This window comes from Embiotoca jacksoni, unplaced genomic scaffold (genome assembly GCF_022577435.1).
Source record: "Embiotoca jacksoni isolate LCO1_2020_lvr unplaced genomic scaffold, fEmbJac1.0.p SCAF_2, whole genome shotgun sequence".
Taxonomy (NCBI): domain Eukaryota; kingdom Metazoa; phylum Chordata; class Actinopteri; family Embiotocidae; genus Embiotoca; species Embiotoca jacksoni.
Window position 1 is genome coordinate 11,193,732 of NW_027185340.1, and position 17,865 is coordinate 11,211,596.

At 41.0% G+C, this 17,865-nt stretch overlaps 1 protein-coding gene across 4 annotated transcripts in view; it reads right to left on the reverse strand.

The window, feature by feature from the left end:
* Positions 1-17,865, reverse strand: part of epha3 (eph receptor A3) — a 98,280-nt gene that overhangs the window by 26,215 nt on the left and 54,200 nt on the right. For 3 of the 4 annotated variants that reach the window (XM_069154534.1, XM_069154537.1, XM_069154536.1), the window contains exons 6-10: positions 12,988-13,112; positions 6,870-7,032; positions 6,121-6,226; positions 5,553-5,617; positions 3,951-4,076 (exon numbers count right to left, since the gene is read on the reverse strand). In XM_069154534.1, coding sequence (XP_069010635.1) covers positions 3,951-4,076; positions 5,553-5,617; positions 6,121-6,226; positions 6,870-7,032; positions 12,988-13,112 — 585 coding nt within the window. The remainder of the gene's footprint in view (positions 1-3,950; positions 4,077-5,552; positions 5,618-6,120; positions 6,227-6,869; positions 7,033-12,987; positions 13,113-17,865) is intronic. The other variant, XM_069154535.1, reaches the window with a different exon arrangement.

Genomic DNA, 17,865 nt, shown 5'->3' on the forward strand with positions numbered 1-17,865 from the left:
GAACAACACAATGTTTGGGGTAACAGCAGGTTAGCTCACCAAAACTGTTACTTGTTTGAGTGAGGACAGTTCACATTATTTACTTATACTTTAGCTCATGTTTTACAAGCTCAGAATATAGCAGAACTACTAACAAACCAGGCAATGCAAGCCAAACCTTTCCAAAAACCTTGAGTTCCACACAGTTGATGTCAAAGGCCTGTCTTTGAGTCCAAGCAGAAGTAAAAACAGACTTTAGATTAGCTGCTGGACCTAAGTAGTGCATGGATCTACTTCAGAAGTTTAGCGAACTAAACTAGCTAAACTGCTTTTCCTAGAAACATCAACGTGTATTGTCATACATGGTCACTTAAAAAGGACAAAAAACTGAAGTTTTAATGTATTAAAGAATGTTTGGAATCAATTATCCTATTGCTAGCTCAGTTTGAAATTGAGAGCATGCTAACAAGCATATCACGAGGCCAAAGCACTGCAATTCCAGCACTTAAAACAACTATTGTTTAACGTGTAATGATGGATGATTTTTACAGATGCCTGTCAGTGAATCCGCCAGATGAAGATAAAAAAAAAAAAAAGGATCTCGATGATTACCTCAGTCAATACTTAACTCCCATTTTTCAGGAAAAATACATTTGTTCATTTTGGAGAATCATTTGATTAACGTGAATCCAGAGTCCACAGAACAACTCCCAACTGTGCTGAACCTTAATTCGGTGTGTCGAATTGAATGACTCAACATCCACTCCGGGAGAGTTAATTAGCATGCTCTGCTGGTGAGGGGATGTGTGTGTTGACTTCAGCTCAATGTGTGTGTGTGTGTGTGTACACGTGCTTGTGTCCATGAGGTACTGTAAGCTTTGTAGATAGGCATAGGCAGGCCACTTCAAAGGCAGCCCTGTTGACAGGGCTTTGGCTGCAGAAGATGAGTGGAGTGTGTATATGTGTGTGTGTGTATGTGTGCTATGCGAGTGTGTGTGTTGCACCATAAGATATATGCATATTATATATGCTCATTCAGGGTGATGTCAGAGCTAAGACGCGCAGATCTCTCTCTCTCTCTCCATCCAGTACAGTCATGTCCCATAGCAGCTCTGGATCACAGAGCATGGGTCAAACCCTGGACTTGAAGCAACCGGGTCTGGAAGAACTTAAGCCAGAATAATTACAACCTGTCTAAATACCAAAAGCATGGCTGCTCTTTCCTTCTCTGCTCTGTTCTTCAGGCCCTCAGCAGTGGACAGACGAGCCAGGCCAAGGCACCTTTTTATGTGGTCACTCTGAGAAAGAAGATCTCACTCTAATAAGGCTTGATTAGGGACACTCACTCCTTTCCTGTTATGAGTAGAGCTAGGTATCCTACTTTGATGTAAAAGTCTGACCCATGTAAGCAGAGTGGAGCATGTGTTTCATGTCTTTTAACACACAATCACCGATTGGCAAGAAGATCAAAGTGCTGTTAACATGTTTAATGAAGACAGATGGGGGTTGAGGCAGGGATGGAGAAAGAGGAGGTATGTTGTATATTGTTCCGAGTGCTTATGTGGCTTCATAAAAATCACACAGATGGGTGGTATGCTGCATTGAAGCTGACGGACCAAAATGTTTACATCATGGCTTGAGCTTTAATGTTCACCTCTGGTGTTCACTTCACATTTTCTTGAGTTAATAGATTAAAAAGCCAAAGTCCCTCTCTTTTACGATTTGGTCTACAAGCCTATTGTTTTCTCTGGGTTTCCTGTATTGATTTACAAATGCTTCTGGGATTTCTGTCCAATTTCTAAAACAAACTGTTGTGCTGGTTACTAAATGCGATCACCCTATGACCCTGTCATTTTATTTATAATGTCCAGAACATGATTTCACAGTTGCTTTCCCACATAAAAATAGACTTATTACACAATGTGATGTTGAACTTCATGTCAGTATGAAGAAGCACTAAAATAAATATACTTTGTCTCAGCTATGCACTGTGCGCATTAAAAATGTATAGTACACTGTAGTGTAGACTTCTTCCATGTGAACTCAACTGTGTGTGAGGGTATAAAAGTTCAAGTGATATTGGTTTAGAAGGATGATAAAGATGAAGGAATTAATCATATATTCAATTACTAATAAAATATGTATGCTTATATTATTGTTGATTGTTTTCACTTTAATGCCTACACAATTGCTTTCAATATATTCAACTGTATTTAATGAGATGTATCTTAGTTTGTGCACATGTCTGGCAATTGATCTGGCAAATTTGAAGAGGTTAATGCTTATGTGTGGAAAATCAAAACGACATCTGAAATAAAAATGGATTCCCAACTGCAGCATTGATCAATTCCATAATAAACACAAATTGAACACAATTTGTTTTTATATCAGAAGGGAACACCAGATGTTTCCATATCTGACTTTGAAAAAGAAGCAAACAACGGCCCATGCAAACCCCTGTAAAGCTGTCAGCTATGTAGAATGAAAAACGCATTGTGGAGTGGAGTGCAGTCCAGTGTGGAGTCAAGTATAAGACTCTCAGGCCGTCCTGACAGCTTTACAGTGTGAAGGGCTGCTGGGACTCTGGAGACCAGTCTGCTGTTATGTGCTGTGTGCTTTAGTCTCCATCAATTCTGCCTGCACTCGACATGAATCATAATGCATTACCCTCCCGTCTGCAATCCTGCTCAAGTTATCAGGGTGTACAGGGAGGGGAAGGGGAAGGGAGGGAAGGGAGGGCAGGGGAGGGGAGAGGAGGGGAGTGGAGTGGAGGGGAGAGGAAGGGAGAGAAGGGGAGGAGGGGAGGGGAGGGGAAGGGAGGGGAAGGAAGGGGAGAGGAGGGGAGTGGAGTGGAGGGGGAGAGGAGCGGAGAGAAGGGGAGGAAAGGAAAGGAAAGGAAAGGAAAGGAAAGGAAAGGAAAGGAAAGGAAAGGAAAGGAAAGGAAAGGAAAGGAAAGGAAAGGAAAGGAAAGGAGAGGAGAGGAGAGGAGAGGAGAGGAGAGGAGAGGAGAGGAGAGGAGAGGAGGTGAGGGGAGGGGAGGGGAGGGGAAGGGAGGGGAAGGGAGGGGAAGGAAGGGGAGAGGAGGGGAGTGGAGTGGAGGGGGAGAGGAGCGGAGAGAAGGGGAGGAAAGGAAAGGAAAGGAAAGGAAAGGAAAGGAAAGGAAAGGAAAGGAAAGGAAAGGAGAGGAGAGGAGAGGAGAGGAGAGGAGAGGAGAGGAGAGGAGAGGCGAGGAGAGGAGAGGAGGTGAGGGGAGGGGAGGGGAAGGGAGGGGAGGGGAGGGGGAGGGAGGGGATGGGAGAGGAGAGGAGAGGAGAGGAGAGGAGGCTTGTTTTACTGTTGCAAGCATTAAACACCATGAGTTCAGAATTAAAGCATAAGGCCACTGCCTGTGGGAAATGTAAAGGAAGAAATGAATGAAGAGAAGAAAATGAAGGAAGAAAAGAGGAGACATGAACCACCTGAAGGTTTTCTCATTTCACCATCTTTCCCTCCATCACAGGTAAGGACTAGAAGGAAGGCACTTCAAGCTGGGGCATTAAATGCCCTCGCATTCCCAGCTGTGCTGTATATAACGCACAAATAACCAGCCTGCAGCTATGAAAATGTAGATATATAGGAGCCCTACGTGCACTTCTCCTTTTCTTTGTGTAGTTGTACATTTGGTGTGCCATTTAAACTGAGCGTGAGAGACAATGATAATAAAACGAAGTAACTTGAGAGTGGGAAAAAGAGGTATTTTTTCTCGAATGTGCTTTATATTTTTTTTAACATATTTTTTCATTATTTTAAAATTTTCCCTTTGATTAACCCACCAATCTGATAGTTTGTTTGTAATGCTAGAGATGACACACACTGAATTTAATATTTAAGTCTCAGTTTTATTTATTAATTTTTTTTTGCCTGAAATAGCCTATTCAGCATCTGTGTATGCAGTGAAGTCTGGTCAAACATTTTCCTTTGTCCATCCTCACCTGCTCCCACAACTTTATCGATGGCGATACACGAGGCGTCCAGCTCCTTGGCAAACTCATGCACGGCCTGGCTCGGGTCCTCATATGTGTGTGGGTCCACATAGGTCCTGATACCCGGCAGACGCACTGCAGAAGCACAAGAAAGTTACATCAATTAATGACCACTTGAAAGCTCCGCGCCTCCCAAAGTGTTTACCCACGTCGGTACGTCCTTTGAACGAGTCGATTTAAACTGTCTAAGTATGTGTGAATGATAAATGTCTACTGAACACTGCGTAATGAAACCAAAACTTTGAAGATGTTACAGTCTTGAGTTTCTCACTAATTCAATTTTGGTGAGGAATTCCCTTCAAGGAAAAGGTCAGAATGGGCTTTCAGCAGTAGCCAGTTGATCGTGTAAAATCATGTGGTAGAATAACAGCTGCTAGTTAAACACTGAGACGTGTCTCCAAGTAAAACAGTTTTCATGTGTTTAAGTAAACCTCAGACAGAAAAATCATGAGCAGATTCCCACATTAACTCATCAAAACGTAGCTGATTTGTGATACAAATGTTTTTTTGTGAGGTCTCTGTAGATCGGTAATTGAAATTTCAACAAACACTCTAATATAAAGAGTTTGTGTTTCCCCAGATCATCTCTTTTAGTTCAATGTGATGTAGTGATAGTAACACAAACAGGAATTTCCACAAAAAAGATGTTGACTTTGATAACACTTCTAAGTCAGACACCAGAACCTCACGGTATGTTTGACCAAACGTGAGAATGCATTAACTTAAAAAAAAGAAAAGGGCATGAGACTATACTGTTCAAAGACACACTTGAAAAACATGTAAACCTATCCTTTAAGTAATACAGTTGTATTTCATCCCTGCATGTTAAAATGTATGCAGTGCATCTGACCCATCCTGACTTTTCATGAAGCAGATGTTGTTAAGTGCTTGGGGAGTTCTGGGGCTAACGACTGGGTCAAAGCTACAGGTTATTATTCCACATAAATAACACGTAGTAAGAAAATAAGGAGAAAAAAAGAAGGAATAAAAAGTGAGCAAAATGGATATAAAGAAAATGAAAATGAATCACAATTAGACATCCTTTTTTTGTTTGGAATTTGCACTTAACCCCAATTTCACCTAAAAAACATAAATGAGACTGTTTAATCCCTGGTCACACAAAAAATTCACAGAAAGGACTTTACTCTGGAAAAAAGGAAATAAAGTAAGTAAAGTAAAGTACTTTTCAGTAATTTCTACAAAATGACTGGGAAAACAGTCTGAAATTGTTATCTTTATAAATTAAACCTCCAGGTTTGGTTTGGAAATGGACCAAAAAACTTTCTTAGCATGGTCTTGTTTTGATTATTGTCTTCTCATATGACCAAACAAACCAAAGTAAAAGAGGAAACCACTTCATGCTTGGAAATATCTGCTCTAAAAACAACCGCTGTTGGTCAAGACGTGGAAATGTTCTGGGAAAGACATATCTCTTCAAATACAACAATCAAACTATCTGGAATATAACTACCTGGTTTTATTTCCACTTAGTAAATAGTGCAGACAGGACAGATCAAAACTGGTCTGAGAAAAACAGAGTCCGGTACTTACAGTGGCCGTTGCCAAAGTGAAGTCTTTTCTCATCAGGATGTTTGGATTTGCTGCGGCAACAAAACCTGCCAGTCCAAACAGAGGTAGATCAGAAGTGGTGCCACATCTCCCAGTAAGACTTCACCCACTGGCCCAGCCTGGAGGCTAGCCGCATGTGTGGGTGCGCGTGTGCGTGTGTGTGTGTGTGTGTGTGCGTGTGCGTGTGTGTGTGTGTGTGTGTGTGTGTGTGTGTGTGTTTGTGTGTGTGTGTAACCCCAGCTCTTATAAGCCAAGAGAGGATCACTAAGTCACATAATGTGCCATGGATTTATACTCTCTCTGAACACTACTGACTGCCAACTTCAGGCACACATACGGGCATGAAAACACCTTCACGCTCCTATGCACAGACTTTACAATATCTTTAACTGATATAGCAGAGAAGAAATAAAATAAAGGGAGTTGTGTGTAGCACTAGCAGGTAAACTAGCATTTTGAAAAACACTTAACTATCAGTTAGCACTGGGGTTAAATTAATTGTTGTGATTGGAGGAGCTGAGAATCCAGAAAAAGTGAGCGGAGGACAGACCTGCCAATCAGGACGTAGAGCAGCACAGTGAGCAGGATGATGGCCACGGCAGAGGAAATGGCAATCAAAACAACCTGGCTGCTCTCACTGGAGATGGAGAAGGCTGCTGAAAGACAGACAGCGACAGCTAATGAGCAGTGGTAACCTTGTTTTGATAACAAACTAATTTAAACACAAACATTAATTACCCTCCATTAGTACTCCAACATCTGCATGTATCAAGATCGAACGTCCATCTGATTCAAAGCAATATTCGAATCCGTCCCCACATTATCAAATAAAGGTTGTTCAAGTGCTTCTTGGGACACTTATTGGTCAAATGAATGAATACAAATGAGCTTTGACAGTTTCTATCTCTCACTGCACTGATAACTAAACTGTACTAGACATGAATGAAGAAGACTTAAGCAACAATTCTTTTAGTTATTACGGGTTTTAGAAACTAATACTGCTGTTAAAAAACATGTTGGTTATACCTGGATATTTGTTCGGCGAGATGACTGGACACAAACCGGACACAAACATTCTTCTTTTAAAAGCGGGATGAAAAAATAACTTTCATACTTGCATGTTCTCCAATCAAAACAGCTTCATAACAATTATAATAATTAGCAGTAATTGTATTTAAAAGGCTACTATTGGGCTTATGACTAATTAGCAGAAACCAAAATAAAAGTCAACCTGTATTCTTAACAACAGCAGTATTTCGAGACAAAAACCAGCAAGCCTCTGCTCTGTGCTGAACTTACAGTCAGGGCTGGTCTCAAACTGGAAACTGGGGCTGCTGGCTCCGTATCCAGCTGCGGTGCGAGCTCTGATCTGCAGCAGGTAGGCGGTGTTGGACTTTAGACCACTGAGGGTCACATTGCAACCTCGAGCACGGAGGATGGTGTAGCTGGTCTCCTGCTCCTCCTGGAAAACAAGGAGGAAAAAGGAACAAGATGACAGAGTTACAGAGGAAGGGACGAAATATTTGTAAGAAATATTTACGTCGTCTTGGTTGGAACTAAATATGCATATACAATATGTACAATTTAACACAGTGTACACTATGCACATGTCCATTTTCACACACATGCAAACACGCAAACAACCCAGACAGTTTGACAGCTTTCTTCCCAGCCTGATGAATTATGCCCTTTATATTTTATGACTTCTCTCCTACTGATCTCCACTGATAAAACAACAGGAGGATTTACACACCAGGTTGGCAGTCAGCACATTGTTTCCAGATGTGGGAGGTAGAAAAACGTCAGAGAACAGAAAAGAGGGCAGGGGGTGGTCGAGGAGGAGAAAACATAGAAAGCAGCCTTAAACATGACTGATTTATAGTAAATAGGCTTTTCTGAGGGACACAATTAGACCTAAGACGTAAGATGATAAAAATAGAAAAAACATGAATGGCAACGTACCTTTTCTTCACTTTAGAAAATATCCAGTTACAGAACAAAGGACATTTTTTCTTGAACAAAATGTTATTTTTCACCAAAGTTTGTGTTCTCTGCCTGTGCCTCACACACAACTGCAATCACATTATTATTGATGCAAGACTATGCCCCTAACCATTAAACAAAGGAAAAATAGCACAAGGACGAACTTAAATCTGAATGACAACCTATTAGGGATGACTTCAACAATCCTGAAAATGAGCTACGTGTCTTGCAAAGCGGCCGAGCTCATAAAAATCATTCAAGGCTAAACCTTGTCCATGCATTGTCAAATCCTCATTTTATAGACACGGTTATTAACAGGCGCTCATTTGAACAGGCAACAGCATAAACACTCATAGACATTGACATGTACACACGCACCCAATCAGTCTCCAAAGGAAACTTCACGCCCATTAATGGAGTGGATCGGAGTTTTATGGAGCACAAAGCTTTTTACACTGGTATGTGTGTGAGGAGGTAACTGATCCACCAGACCTGCACTGGGACAACGCTTCATCACAACTATAAATCTCTTGCAGCTTGTCACTGTTCAGTGCTCCAAACAGCATGTGATCCCCTGAAAATCACACACAGGTGTGGCACAAGCACCTTTGTGTGCATGCGTGCGTGCGTGTGTGTGTGTGTGTGTGTGTGTGTGTGTGTGTGTGTGTGTGTGTGTGTGTGCGCGCGAATCGTTTATATACTGTATATGTGTATACGGACAGATACACAGAGAAATAACCTCTCCTCTGTACATACTGCAGCCTGACAAGCTATGTGAATGTGGACTATCCACTTGGTGTGTGTGTGTGTGTGTGTGTGTGTGTGTGTGTGTGTGTGTGTGTGTGTGTGTGTGTGTGTGTGTGCCCTCACCAGAACACTGTTAGAATTTAATATGGCCTCTGTGCTGTGCTCTACTTTGATAATGTAAACAAAGCTGTAGCAAATTATAGCTTGTATAACTCACTCACATTCACACGCACGCACACACACACACACACACACACACACACACACACACACACACACACACACACACACACACACACACACACACACACACACACACATTTATAGATGCAAAAGCCCACAGACCCCAAAACAGGAGATGTTCAGCAGAAGTCTTGTAAATACAGTGTTTTAGCCAGCATTCCTTTTGTCTAAGACTAAATAAACAGCCAAAATTAAAGTGGATTTGAAGCTCTTCCTTTACTCTTTAGATTACGGTGATAAAACATGCAAAAACAATCAGCACAGTGTATTCCCTCAAATTCTATTTTCACAAAGTGCACTCGGAAATGCCTTATCAGCTGCAGAGCGTCCCTTAGCCAGTTAAACGATAGGGAGATCTTACAGTAGGCCTCGGATTTCCAAAAGATGAAACACCTCTCTTCTTCTGGGAAGCTTTTTGGTTGGGCATTTCTGAGAATAGAACCAAACCTTTCCTAACTATTCCCATACACATATATTCAGGAAAGAAAATGAGCAGCCCTCACATGAGACATTAGAGCCTCTAGTTTCTTAACTGACTTTGGTGAAGCCAGAGGCAAAATGCTGGTTAGGTGTGGTTAATTCTAAATAATAAGCTGGCTGGGCTGTCCGGGTGTGAGCCTTGCTTGCTGCTCATACCATGGCTCTTTGCACAGTTTGCACTAACATAACTTTATTTGAGATCTTTAAAATTGAGTCAAGTTATCTTTACTTGCAGCTCCTGAGATAGAATGATTTTTTTTTTTTTTACATTCATTTGGTTAAATTAGTATTTCTTAAGTAGCTGACTGAACAATACTTTTGACAAATTATTGTTATTTACTATTTTCAAATCCAGTGACAACAACAGATACGCACTGCTCAGCAGGACCACTGGTACTAATCATTAAGATGTAAGTATACAAATTCAGAATACCGGTTCAGTTTTTATTATTTACTCCCTTTTTGCAACTTAGAACAAATCTGGTACAGTGATCCTATTTTAAATTATTTCTAAAATCATAATATCTAAGTACTGTATCCACCTTACTCTAGTTTTAATTTATCAACCATATACTGCAGCAACAGAAGTTCTCTTGAAGCTTTACAAGCGTGACATCACGGTGTATTTTCGAATGGGATTGGTACACTATACATGGAGCATCAGTTCAAAGCCAATACAAGTTAAAAATCGAATTGAAGTGACTTTGATTAAATTACACTTCTTCTCATATGGAAACAGGAAGCTAATTGGGGAAAAAAAAATTCCCCTCGGGGATTAATAAAGTAACTACCTAACCTAACCTAACCTAACCTAATAACCCACACATGTTTATCGCAATGTTGTTTTTCACTGTAATTCTAAATAATCTTGGGAACAACAGCTGTAATAAAGCACTGAAGATTATTTTTACTGCTGGCTTGCGAACACTTTACTTAACAGCTTAGTTCCACTAACATCGTTTTTGTGTTTGCATCAAGTAAAATGATCTATTGGGTTCACATGGATGATTTTAAAGTCCATGTTTTCATCAGGAGAAAATGTTGTACAAAATTGGTGCATTACTTAAACACGAGGAGTCCAATATCCACTCAGCATTTTCAGTGGTATATTATGAGACTAAATGAGTCGTGACAAATAACATTTTTGTTCTGCCTCACACTAAGCCCCCCATAGAAAAGTATGTTTATTTAGAATTTACTCATGAAAAATTTCACCTGATAAAACTTTTCCTTGCCCTGCTTCGTACGCCAGTGTTTGATTGTTTTTGAAACCCCACAACAAAAACAAACTAGCCGTAATTGTATAACTCCCCTTGTTGGCCAATGGCTTGACCCCCAGAATATATTGGTCCACTGACGATTCCATCTACTATATAAGTGATGTCATGTGGTTCTTGGCAAAATGTTTCAATTTTCTACAGTGACAGAAGCAAGGCTGGCTGGAGCTATCTGCAAATTTCTATTGGAATACACGATTGTCTACACTGTGTATGGCTGTTTTAAACTTGTGTAAATACAGACGCAGAAAGTCTGGCGGATACTGCGAATACAGTATGAACATCCCATTCTTAGTCTAAACTATCTTTTAATCTTTGTCCCTCTGGTTTTTTGTGTTCCGTTTCACCATCCTGTTTATCGGTACATGCAATTATGTCCATGCGTGTCTGTGGACGTGTCTCCAAAAGCCTCTTTGTGTCTCATGAGTGAGTCATGGTGTGGTCTTGGTGTGGGGAATTTGTGTTCCTACAGCCTTGATCCTTGGCATGCTACTGTTGGTGCCTCTGCCTGCCACATGAAGAGGCCTCTATCCTGGGTTGTTGTGGGGGGTCTCCCCTGGTTATCCAAGTTTGCTCTTCTGCATGGAAGAGCCTTTTGTCTGAGGTTTAAAATCCCAGGGTATGTATGACTGCTTGGGGAGAATCCTCTGGGAACCTGGTTTGTGTGTATGTGTGTTTTTTTGTTTCTAATTCCTGAGAAGAAGATGTGATTACCAAGGACCAGTGAGAATTTCCAAAGCTTTTTCATAATAAAAGATTCTTCTCTCAACCCCACCCTTATACAGTTCCTCGTTGTTTTGGAATTTCTATGCGTTTGTGATGAGTGAGCACGTGTGTGTCTGATTGGTAAACCACAGCTCTGACCCAGCATCACTCATTAACTTTTCCTCTCACTGTTTTCCGGCCTTGTTTTAACATCTTAGGTAAGGATGGCTGCGCAAAGACCAGAGTTTAGAGAGGAAACAGCTTCTGTCAGCCTACTAATCAAGAGATTAGGGGCCACTGTTGGCATTCAGGCAAACTGATCTGGGACACACACACATACACACACACACGCTGAATCTGCCAGAGTGATTAAACCTGCATCCACGGGTAATTTCACCATCAAATGTCAGCTATAGCACGGCATTGGTGCTGAAAGCAAGTGTAATTCGTTCTGCACTAATTTCCCTCACAGAGGAATGAGGGACCCCACAGATGCATTTACTGTCTGCCATAAAACTTGTCTCCATTAAGGAGCAGACTTGAGAGGAAGAGGAGAGCATGAGAGACAGAAGAAAGATGGAAACAGGAGATGAGTGGTATAAATGAGGGAAGGTGGGGAGGAGTAAAGAACAAGCAGAAAGAAGAAAAGAGGGTGGAGGGTGGTCAGGAGAAAATAACTTTTTTGGTGTGTTATAAAAAGAGATCATGGAAAACACTGGTTTTGTTATTTTTGCACAAAAAGCCTGTTTAACGCTCCTGTATCATTAACACACACACACACACAACAAGAATAACTACAATAGCCAACTTTTGTAATATATTTTTAGTAAAATCTAAGTCTAAATTCTTCAATATTGCCTGTTAAGTACTCGTAACCACACCGTATATCCATAGACAAGAAACCCCAAATCTTATGTAAAGTGGGTAAAGTAAACACACAAGTGGGATTAATCCAACAATACATAGCACTTAAAAAAGAGAGACAAAAGTTTTAACAAAACCCTCTCTCACTTTGCATGACTGATGATAGATTGACTTCTGAAGTGTGATGTTGTTACATACGACACATGGAAACCAGTCAATCCAGCAAATGCTGCATCTAGTTTGAAATTTGGGAGGATTCACTTATTTGCTGTTTTGTAAAAAGTTAGACAAAAACATTTATACTTCTCTCAACCATTCAGTAAACAGCAATTATCTTAGCACAAGAACTAAAAAAAAAGTAAAACTAAACTCCCTGGAACATCACAGAGTTGTGTATTCATTTTAATTTCAATGGGTCAGGACAGTTTTTTAAATGGGCATTTACTGTCAGTTGCATAATTTTAAGGAAGCAGTAACATTAACACACAACACAGTTCAAGGGACTATTTTAAGCCAAACCATTATATTTCCTGAAGCCCAAGCAAGTGTTTTTTGTGCCGAAACCTGACCAGGGGACCTAACTTAGGAAACACTTATGTCGGTCGTATTTGAGGGTAGGCACGAACAACCTATATGGTCGTATGGGATGGAGAACTTGGAAATTCAGTCAGCTTGCCCAGAAGAAGTCTTGGATGGGTTTACTCTCAATTGTTTCTGTGATAGGAGGACTCTGAGTTTTAAAATGCAGAAGTTTGAGAAAGAATGCTGAAGCTTTTTTTACCCCCAAATGAGAGATTTTCAAAGGAGTTCATATGGTGCCACCCTTGTCTGCAGTATCTGTTTTTCTTTAATAAATCCATGGAAGACAGCGAGGCTCGATCTGTCTGAAAATAATAAAATCCATATATTTGCAAGTTTAAAGCTAACTATTGCCATGTCCCCTTTTATGCTGGCCGTATTATATTCACCAGACTCGTCAAGAATGATGAAAATCTTGTCTTCCTCTCAAGGTATTTCCCAAAATGTTGAACTATTCCTTTGAGGGGTGCAGCTTGTAATGCTACCTGGCTTAAAGGCACACAAGGTTAACTTTAAAGAGCGACACATTGTACACCAACCTTTTCGTAGTATTTGATCTCGTAGTCGAGGATGATCCCGTTGGGTCGCTCTGGCTCCTGCCAGGACAGGGAGACGCTGTTTCGAGACGTCTTCTCCTTTCTGATCACTGTAACCGGAGAGGGAGCTGGGCAGGAGACACAGACAGACACAGAGGGAAGGAGAGAAAGGGTAAGTTCCTTTATAGTAAGGTTCAGTGGAAGTTCAGTCCCTGGTGTTGAATCCTGGCAATTGTCTATAGTTCCTGTTAGCCTAATTCAGTTTGCTGCCACGGTGGGGCTGCATTAAAGCCTGTGGCCCCGGACTGCGAGTGGAACAAGACAATGTACACTAATACCACTGATATGTGCGTACACACACAACACTGCATCACATTACATCCTGCTTATATTGCAGGAAGCAACTTCTCAGCACTTTGTCCTTCAGCCTTTATTGCAGTGTTTATTGTTCCACTGCATTTTAGGGAAACGTCTTATATTTTCCATTTGAAACCCTATGAACCGTCTATTTCCTTTTCTCTCTCTCTCTCTCTGCCATCCCCCATGCCTTTTGGTTTGTTGCTTTCTCTGTCGCCAATCTTCCTTGCCAATCCTTCACCCATGCATCGCGTTGCCTCAGGGAGTTCACATGGTCCCAATCTAGTAATTCAGCACATCTCTCCTTCTATCGAGCCCTGCCCCCCTCCCTCGTTCTGTGTCTCCCTCTTCATTCCCTTTCTCATTTCCCTTTTTTACTGCTCTCTAATTGCCAGGCAGCTCCGGGGGCCAACTCGGCATCTGAGGCATCGACTTTTAATTTTATTAGACCACAGGAAAAAACATGTTTGTCTTTGAAATGTTCAAGCCTTTCTTGATTGTGATTATAAGGCTACAGAGTGTGTGCGTCTCTTTGCACATATACTTTCGTGTATTTCCGCGGGAAGTTATTTTTTTCTCCTGTAATGAATCCAGATGGGGAGAATCTGTTTCTAGACCCCCTGCTCCTCCACTCCTCCTCTCCCTCTGGTTCTGATAGTGGGGCGAGGCTGTGCTTTTTATTGGCTCTGTGGTTTATGGTGGTAATGATTTACTGTGTCTGGGTCGCTTGGAGGCGGCTTTAAGCTCCTCTCCTCCTCCTCCTTTTCCTTCTCAGTGCTTCCCTTTCCATCTTTTTTCTGCATGTCTATCGCCAAGCACTTCATTCGCTGTCACTCTCCGGTTCTGTCCGAGGCATAACCGTAGAACTGATACAGCATACCAGAACTGGCCTTTTGTGTCATTCACTTGTGATTTGAGGCAGACGATGCAGCTGTTGAAACACATCTGTAACACTGACAGACTGTTGGGAGAGATTATTTTGTCGTAGAACTATGGAATTCATTGAAAAGAGATGCTGTTCAACAGCTTAAAACAATAATAGAATTAAGCTACACCCTGTAAAATGTACTGTTTTGAAACAATTAAATATGATCAATTGGCCTTTAAAAAAAGGGATTTGCCCATGTATTTTATCAACACTATGTACCTGTGTTTAAGTTTAAGTACATTTAGACGACTCTATGTGGATCCCAGCTACTCTGTTGTTAGCATAGTTACGACAACAAGTGGAGGGCAAAGGAGGCGAGAGGAGGAGAGCTATCTGACAGCACCTTGACAGCGCAGCCAGGACACACTTGCTCCTTCCCAGGGAAACACTTAATCCAACTTTTAACAGCTTTGGCATCTATGTGTGTGTGTCTGTGTGTGTGCTTGGGAGAAAGTGTACCGACGGGTGGGGCTAGCGCACTGACATACCTAATCCTTGTAAACTCCGAGGGCTGATGGAGAGTGTGCAGCTGCGGGCTGAGATATTTGTTCGAGGGAGAGCGAGGACTGTGAGTGTGTGTGGGGTGAGGACGGCGGGTATACAGTTTGTATAAATCTGCTTGCAAGTGTGTGCTGATCTATGATATGGAAAGACCAAGATCCATCTCTTGTGATGATCACTCAAACATTAAGATGGCTTTCCATATTCTGAGCACACGTGGCCTCTTGGTGTTGATAAGCCCTCTTCAAATCTAATATATATTCATATTGCAGACAGAATCCTTCTGACGAACCACACAGAGATTATAATGCTTATTAACAGAAGACTCCAAAGCTTTGTTAAACTGTCTTGTATTTGTCATTTAGATTGTTTTTGTTTTTTTTATCTTCAGTTTTTTACCCCGACTGACTTTTATCATTATAACAATAAATGACTTGAGTCCTTACTTATCTTCAAGCTATGTGTGTACTCAAGTGAACAAACACACCCACGTGCACACAAAATCTATATTTACTACTCAGCCCCATTTTGTCACTTAAAAGAGGTCATGCCTGTCCTCTGTCACTTATAATACAACCCAGCTGTGACAACACAGAGAAAACACAGCAGACATCTGTCTGTATATGTGATGGTTGCACAAACAACCTGTCATATTTGCATATTTACCACACTTTAAAATGTACATAAGTATGATGGAATGTATTTATCTTTACACTGTGTATATGATGTCTCTGTGTGTGTTTGCGTCTGTCTCCTGTTACACTCTGAAGTGCAAACTGTATGATGTATACAGTCATGAGCAAACTTATTAATACAAGATTGAAATTAGTCCAACAACTGAGTAAGCGCAATTCACAAAGATACAGAGAAAACCATAGTTGTTGGTGTGTAGCTATGTGTCTCTGAATCAACAGGTGCTACATTACAATCAAGGTACTTCAGCACCAAACATAACCCAAAATGTCTTCGTAACTCAGAGGAGTGCAGGGTAAACAATCATCAGCACTCTGCTGGTGTGGATGCTGTTGGTTTTCAGAGTAAGTCCTTTTACTTTGAATTCAAGTTCAGGAGTTGAACTCCATCCTCCCTCTGCTTGTCCCATTTCTTGTTGAGCAAACCCTGGTGTGAGGTTATTCATCCGGGCTGTCAAACTTCTGTTTTCATTTTTAATATTTTAAGCTAACACATCACAATTATTTTTTTTTTATTTCTCGATTATTCCAATTCCCTTGAATGTGAAATGACCTGAGTGACTTATTAATACTACCAAAAAAGAACCGATCCACCCAGTAACCAGTAAAACACAGCAACTCCTACATTCCTAAAATGTGGACACAGAGATCCAATTTCAGCATTCGTATCAAAACAAGCAAAATCCTTGGAGCGCTGTAAGTCTCCCTGCATGAAGCTTCAAGGTGTACCCACTCTAACCACTCAGTATAAATTCATAGCTCTTGCCATCTGACTATCATCATTGATGTGATGGAGTCTGACCTTGCTGTATGACAGCTTGTGAGAGAAACTCCCATCTGTTCGCTGTGGTCAAAAACAACCATGCAAGTACTAAATCACCCTTCAAGGTTTGGGAGGAGAAAAAAAAAAGCCACACAAAGAAATAGAGAAATACATATAAATATGAGGAGAATGTCTGAGTGTGGGTTGGGTTTGGAAGGTTTCAGGTAGAAGGAAACAGACTGTCCAGACAAAGAGACGGGGAAAAGAAGACCGAGACAGAACCGCAATGATTAAACTACAAAACCATCACCAAATACAAAGGCTATCTGTGTAGGAGAACAGCGAGGGGAGCGGGGAACGGAAAAATAAGTTGATGAACTAGAGTGAGACCTTTGTGGATTCCTTGTTAAAAGTCAGGGATTTCTGAGGTTTGGCACTTTCTACTGCAGCTAGATTTATTTTACCCTTGGAATTTCACAGCACTACTTCCCCTTTGCCTTCTTCTTCTTCTTCTAAGGACTGGATGTGTGGAAAGATATTTGTATAAAAAGATTGATGGGAGTTTTAGGAGCCCATCCTCACTTTAAGAGAGACTGTTAAAAGGGGGAGATTTTATTTTTTTGCAAAGGAGGAAGACATTCGATCCTGGTCGTTAACAAGAGAATAGCGGCCTGGGATCGGCTTGTAAATGTCCTGGGCTGATGGTTGGAGTGCACATGTTTTGGGCATATAAACCATAGGCTAGTGTATTATGTGATAAGGATATGTAAGATGGAGAGGGACGAAGAAGGTGAGAAGGGCCAGCATATTATTGATGTGTTAGGGAGCTGTTCTACTTTTTTATTCACACGCTAAAGTTAAAGACAGACTAAATCTGAGAAGTGTTACGTCTAGAATTTCATCAAGCAAACTGATAGTCAATCAAGCCACTCAGTCAGAAGATCCAATCAGTATATTCAAGGAAAAGGTTTAGTTGAGATGATGATGTGACTGATTGGCCTGCAACTGCTAAACCATACTAGACTTGCAGAGATAAAAATGATTTAGGAAGTATCTGCGTTGATGTAACAATGAAGAAGACCGCTGTCGATCATTTGCATATTACTCCATTAAAAATCACATATTTTCTTGAAGTATTGCCAGACCGTAACGAGCTAAGCAAAATCTCAAGGCCATCTCTGTAATTAAGTTTTAGCTATATAGGTGAAGTAAGAACACTTCTTCATTTGTGTGTAAATAGTCTTATTTATCAAGGTCATGGAATACCTCGATCATACCTAAATACATCTTTAAATATGTAATAATGTTCACATGTCACTCCTCGAACTACTAATATATGATCTCAATATATGCATATATCACTGCCAGGCAGTAGAACTGATGATACCTCACGATCAAACAATCCTACAGCCTTTGACATATTTTCAAATAATTTTTTTGGACATTGTGTGCCTCTATTAGCTTGCAAAAGTGAAGAGAAACAAGGTGGCGAAACATGCAACAAAGGTGCTTGGTCAGATTCAAACCTCTGAACCATGGGTTGCCCCACCTTCGTTTTCTCTCCATGCATTATAAAGGGTTAGGCATCAACAAGAAGGTTGGACACAAGAATACTTTGTGTCACTGTTAAGAAAGAGAAT